This window comes from Notothenia coriiceps, unplaced genomic scaffold (assembly GCF_000735185.1).
Source record: "Notothenia coriiceps isolate Sejong01 unplaced genomic scaffold, NC01 NC01_scaffold00005765, whole genome shotgun sequence".
Lineage (NCBI taxonomy): Eukaryota > Metazoa > Chordata > Actinopteri > Perciformes > Nototheniidae > Notothenia > Notothenia coriiceps.
In genome coordinates this window covers 8,889-14,187 of record NW_011338466.1, presented here as the reverse complement: position 1 = coordinate 14,187, position 5,299 = coordinate 8,889, and the positions used below count along the sequence as shown (strand labels likewise).

Sequence of the window (5,299 nt, the reverse complement as noted above, 5' to 3'; positions counted from 1 at the left end):
TTTTTTTCAAAACACCAAACAGATCACCCATTGTAGCCATGCCTCATACTGCTCAAACCCCTCCTTTGAAGCCCTGTCCTTAGCTTGAAAAAAATAAATAAGGAGGCGGAGCTAATGCCTGATTTCTACCAGAGATAAAGTTAAATTCTGTTGTGATAAAACGCCATCCTGTTCAAACCACCTCAAGGATTATTTCTGAAATAGTATGGAGCTCAAATGCTTTTTCTCTTGCAGGTTTNAGTCACTACAGTGTATACTGTATAGTAGGTGTGTAATGTCACAGCCCTCTTAAACGGGGCTCCGCGCTGTAGTGGAAACGCGCCATAACAGTGTAATGCGTATAGTCTACTCTACACTCTACCTTTCAGCAAAGTTTTAGGGATTCAGGCTCAGTCAGCTCAGGGACTGTTTGGTTACTTTAGTTTGGTAAATGAAATAAATGTTTGAACTTTGTAGTAGTTCACTGTAGTTGCTGTCATAAGTCATTTGTAGACTAAGTGGCAAAAAGTGTTTTTTTTACATTTGTACTTTGTAGAGAAATGTAGACACAAGTTGGAAGGGAGCACAATAAACCTGCCGAGTTTGAATTTGAGTTGATTATGAGTTTATTTTCAATTGATAATTAGCTCACAATAAGTTCACTTTAGTTACTCACACAACTTGACACAAGCCATGGGTTCAGAATGTGAGTCCAGGTACGCAGCACTAATCCCAAGGTGAGTTCTTTTTTTATAACACATGTGCTCTAGATTACAGGTTAGCTCTGAGTGTTAGCGAGGCTTGCTAATGTAAACAAAGACGTCCAAAACACGTCATGCATTGTTTCTGATAGCAACTTTCTTTGGGTCCGCCTTCCGAATTGACGTCAGTTCGGATGGAATCTGTATCTGCTTGTTGTACACCCGTTTTTAAAAGATTTTGATACGGAGGAAAAGAGAGAGGGTTTTATTTTCTGACGCTGTGTGAGTTCCCCGACGCACCGGGGACACATATTTATGTATAAAACACATCACAAAGTGCATTTTGCATGATAGGTCCCCTTTAACCTAACATCCTCCTTCTTTTCCACTATATACTGTATATTTGCTGCATCCTGTGCTTGGCACCACCCAGTTTTAATTGTGATTGGTTTAAAGAAATACATAGGGTTTTTCTCCAGAATGTAAATGGTTGTGGCCACCTTTCTAGAGATTAGGGTGAGTTGTTACTAGTACACTTCACACTCATATGTACAACACTTTTTTCATTCACCTCCTAAGATGCTCTTCCGCCCCCTCTGTGGTTGGCTCTGACTCTTTACTGATTGTACAGCCTGGGAGTCCGTTGGAGGAAAGTGAGGACGCCTGTGACAGCTTTGGTCTGGTGAGCGGTGTTGGTGTGTCCGGTCCATTTACATTTCGACTGCAATAACAAGTGATCAGTTTAGAGTACCTTTTAGTCATCATTTCTCACACAATTCATATTACAACATGGCAAATCAGCAGAAATAGTCAAACCCAAAATGACAGGCAAGCTATATCAGCCCTTACTGTGGCCTCATTCAACTTTCCACATGGTGGTGTGGTGTATGAGGCATATTTTATATTTATGGAAGTCAATCATTGACAAATATGTGGCTCCCACCTGTCTGAATATAGAGAAGAGTTACCAGGAAACATCACTCCATTCATTCTGTTTACACTGGATGCCCCATTTTTCCTTCGAAAGAAGTAGAAAGGCACAACAAATACCAGCTGTTAATGGTCACTTTATAATTGTGACTGAATCAACAAAGTCAAGGGAGCTGTCAATGTGCTCCAGAAGCAGCTTTACAGAAGCACTGCAGGCAGCAGAGCAAAGGAAGCACAAGTGTAACAGCTGATGTACTTACTCTGATGCAGGGTACATACAGCTGACCACCATTACATTCTGCAAAACATTTAAAAAAAAAAAAAAATAGTGTGTATTAGAATTTAATTCAAAGTTTCAAATAGTTCAAACTAAATGCATGAATATTGTTTATCTCTAGAAAAAACACTTATTTCTCACCTTCTCTAAACCCATGAGAAACTTGTGTGTTCCTGTGTAGTTGCGCTTGGGGTCCATAAGGAGTTCACATAGACGCTGGATGGTGAATGGGATTCTGGAAATGTGATCAAGGGATATCTTTAGGATTAGCAACACATAGCCGTTTTAGAGCCAGCATCAACACTGCCAAATCCTGGCAGCGCTGAATGAGAAACAACTTGGATCGATCTGAACAGACTGGGTCATACATTATTTATGAATCTTGACTGTTTGTCTATAGGGTTGCTTGCAGTTTGTAAAGTGGCTTATTATCAGCTTTACTCACCCATGGTAACCATCCACTATTTTTAAGATCCTCGTCTTCATCTCTTCGAAGGGAACATAGTCCACATTGGGATTATGTGGTGCTCTATGTTCCGGTGTTGAAGCATGGAAATCATCCATGACTTTTTCCAATTTAAACACAAAGTACGTTTTGAACTGCGACCATGAGATCCTGGAAAAATATTGGAAATGCAAGACTGCATGTCATACCGAAAAAATGAAAAGTTTTGGAAAGAATTAAACAAAAAGCTTGATAAGAATCAGAATGAGTCCAACAGGCAGGTTTCTCATACAGTAGATCTGATGTCTGTGTGTGAACTACTACTCACATTGGCTGCCCCGTCTTGGCAACATGACCCAAGAATTGCTCTAGTTCAGGACAGGTCTCATTCTTGCCTTTCTTCTCAAATTCTGTAAGTGCCCACATGCAAAATAACAACAACATAGTTAATAAGTTTGTAATATATCAACCGACCGGATCAACCTACCTGAACTAAACAGAACCAAAGATTGTTTTACCTGTATTAACATTAACCTAAAAGTGGAACTTTTCAAAACAAACCAGAAGCCCATTCTACAATTAGATATGAATTTGTTCTGGAAATTATTCTGCAAAGCTGTTAAACCACATTTCACTGCATGCTACTTCAGGCATGCTGATTCTACTCTGACAATGATCACATTATTGTCGTGTCAATTACTTAGTGAATATTTGCTGGAGAGGCAAGTTAAACACAACATCATATAAACGTGAAACACCAATTTGAGTTTCCTAACTGGAAAGTTCTTGCAAAAGTTGGTCAAGTTAGCTTGTGTTTTGTGATGCTACCCAGCTAGCTGTTTACATAATCTATCAGTCCGGTAATAAATAGGTCAAAAGTGTAGCAAGCAGTGAATGTATTTCCTGCAGAGAATAACATTACACTAACTAGGCCATGCAGAGACAGATCAGATTGTCCCTAGGTGCTTATTCTCAACGCTAATCGCTGTTAGTAAGCTAAATTGCGGTAATGCACGTAATGTATTTAGCAAGCATTAAGGCATTCTTTCAAGGCATAACAACACATTTCAAATTCATTCACAAAAACATAGCCTTTGTTTAAATAACTGTAAATATTACCTTGAAACGCCTCCAATAACGCGTCGATGTCCATAGCTGTGTCCAGTCACAGGCAGGAAATACTTGCTAGTTAGCAGTAGCATGTAGCAACCCAACAAAGCTGCTGGTAGGGTGGACTGCGCATGTCACAAAATGACGTATTCACATAAACAGAAGATTGCAGTTCAACCTCAGATCATGGATTTTTGAACATTTATGAACATCATATCATTTGTATACACACAAATTCACATCAGGGGTAGACATATAAAGTAAAACAAAATTACATTAAATAAATACATTCTAATAAAGAAAAAGATAATAATACAGTTATTAATCAAAAATTCATTTAAATATATGTTACATAATTAGTTTTTAAATCATACTGTTTTTAATAGTTATACTATATTGTTTTAACTCTTGGTGAGATCATGGATGACAACTGGAGCGGGACCTCGTTCATTCCTATGAAAGTTGCTCAGTGGCGATAAGCCAAAATAGCCTGCCTTTCGAGAGCAAAAGTACCCGTATGTGGGCCTATAGAGCATGCGCACTTGAGTTTTCCCTTAAGCCCCTCCTCCGATGTCCCGCTCTCGGTTCAGTCAGAATGGATAGACCAAAATGTTGACCACTACAAAATGTGCCTCAACTTCTGGCGCACTTCCTGGGGGGTTTGTCTGAGATCAACAAAGCATTTGATTTGAATGTCCTCACAGAACCGGAATATAAGTCTTCATTGAAATAGGGTTTATTATTAGAGCACTATAGTTTCAATTAAAGTATTTGTGGACTTCAGTGACAGAAACTTCTGGGTATCACAGGCGGGCGTCATCGCTTCTGTGTTGTGACGGTGCAAACCGGTGGAGCGTCCAATGATTCAACAGCTGATCGGGGTTAATTTTACCCTACCAACCTATATATATAACGACAGCCCGGGTGAAACATCTGCACAAGAGACCGGCTAGTTTTTAAGGAGTCTTTCGGGTTTTAAGAGGCAACAATGGCAGTTCCTATAGCTGCATTACAACTGAGCACACCATCCAGCCCCAGTCTGCTGGAGCACAACATTCACAACAACAACAAAGATTTAGGAAGGATTTCAATGGACAATGACAACGACACTCTGCCTTTACATTCTTCTTGGACCTTCTGGCTTGATAGGTAAGACACTGCTTGTGTATTTGTTTCCCTTGATCGTTATATTATTCATCATGAGTGTCAAGTAGGGGAACTCTTTGTTGCTGACTTTTTGATGAGAACAAAGAAGAGACAATGTATCAGGCCTGCTATAAATCGGCATTTTTTCCAACCCAGAACAAATATTGTGTGTTTAACAGCGATTTGGGTATTGTCTGGTTTATTAAATGGCATAACAATAACATAACAACAAACAGTTCCTTCAAATTTTGTAATGGTAGATTTTATTTTATTTTTTTATCTGACCTACATACTTGCTCTACATGGAAGGATCATAAAGGAAACAAAAGGGCGTACTTATTAATAACTGGTTAATCATAATAACTATATTTAAGACAAGGTCAGCTCATCCGGAACCTTTATAAGAAATGTGTTAAAAACTAATGGTGTCACTCCTCATGTGTCTGTTGCTTTTCTTTACTGTTTATAACTTTTTAGTTTTATTTTAATTTGTGTTTAGTTAAAACTTACCAAGCCATTGCTTTATAAAAACTTCCCAATTTAAAGTTATTATATAAAGAGTTATTTCATAATGAATGTTAGGCAACAACAACAGAGGTTAACACAGGTGACCGTGAGTTGAGTTACACAAGCATGTAGAAGTCAGAGGGTGCTGTGTTCAAACGGGGTCAGTGTTGTTTACTGGATTATTTGTCATCTGATAACCCCCCC

At 38.8% G+C, this 5,299-nt stretch overlaps 2 protein-coding genes across 4 annotated transcripts in view; one reads left to right on the top strand and one right to left on the bottom strand.

Moving 5' to 3' along the window:
• The window catches only part of LOC104943142 (serine/threonine-protein phosphatase 4 regulatory subunit 2-A-like), a 5,908-nt gene extending 2,355 nt beyond the window's left edge, over positions 1-3,553 (bottom strand). Inside the window, exons 1-7 of one of the 3 annotated variants that reach the window (XM_010768464.1) lie at positions 3,452-3,553; positions 2,661-2,742; positions 2,333-2,503; positions 2,029-2,122; positions 1,871-1,908; positions 1,624-1,698; positions 1,252-1,401 (exon numbers count right to left, since the gene is read on the bottom strand). In XM_010768464.1, the coding sequence (XP_010766766.1) occupies positions 1,252-1,401; positions 1,624-1,698; positions 1,871-1,908; positions 2,029-2,122; positions 2,333-2,503; positions 2,661-2,742; positions 3,452-3,485 (644 nt within the window). In that variant the 5' untranslated portion in view covers positions 3,486-3,553. Of the gene's footprint in view, positions 1-1,251; positions 1,402-1,623; positions 1,699-1,870; positions 1,909-2,028; positions 2,123-2,332; positions 2,529-2,660; positions 2,743-3,451 lie in introns of all 3 variants that reach the window. The other 2 variants (XM_010768466.1, XM_010768467.1) reach the window with 2 other exon arrangements.
• Positions 3,554-4,109: 556 nt separating this feature from the next.
• The window catches only part of eif4e3 (eukaryotic translation initiation factor 4E family member 3), a 3,379-nt gene continuing 2,189 nt past the window's right edge, over positions 4,110-5,299 (top strand). Inside the window, exon 1 of the mRNA XM_010768463.1 lies at positions 4,110-4,591. Within this exon, the coding sequence (XP_010766765.1) occupies positions 4,431-4,591 (161 nt within the window). The 5' untranslated portion in view covers positions 4,110-4,430. The remainder of the gene's footprint in view (positions 4,592-5,299) is intronic.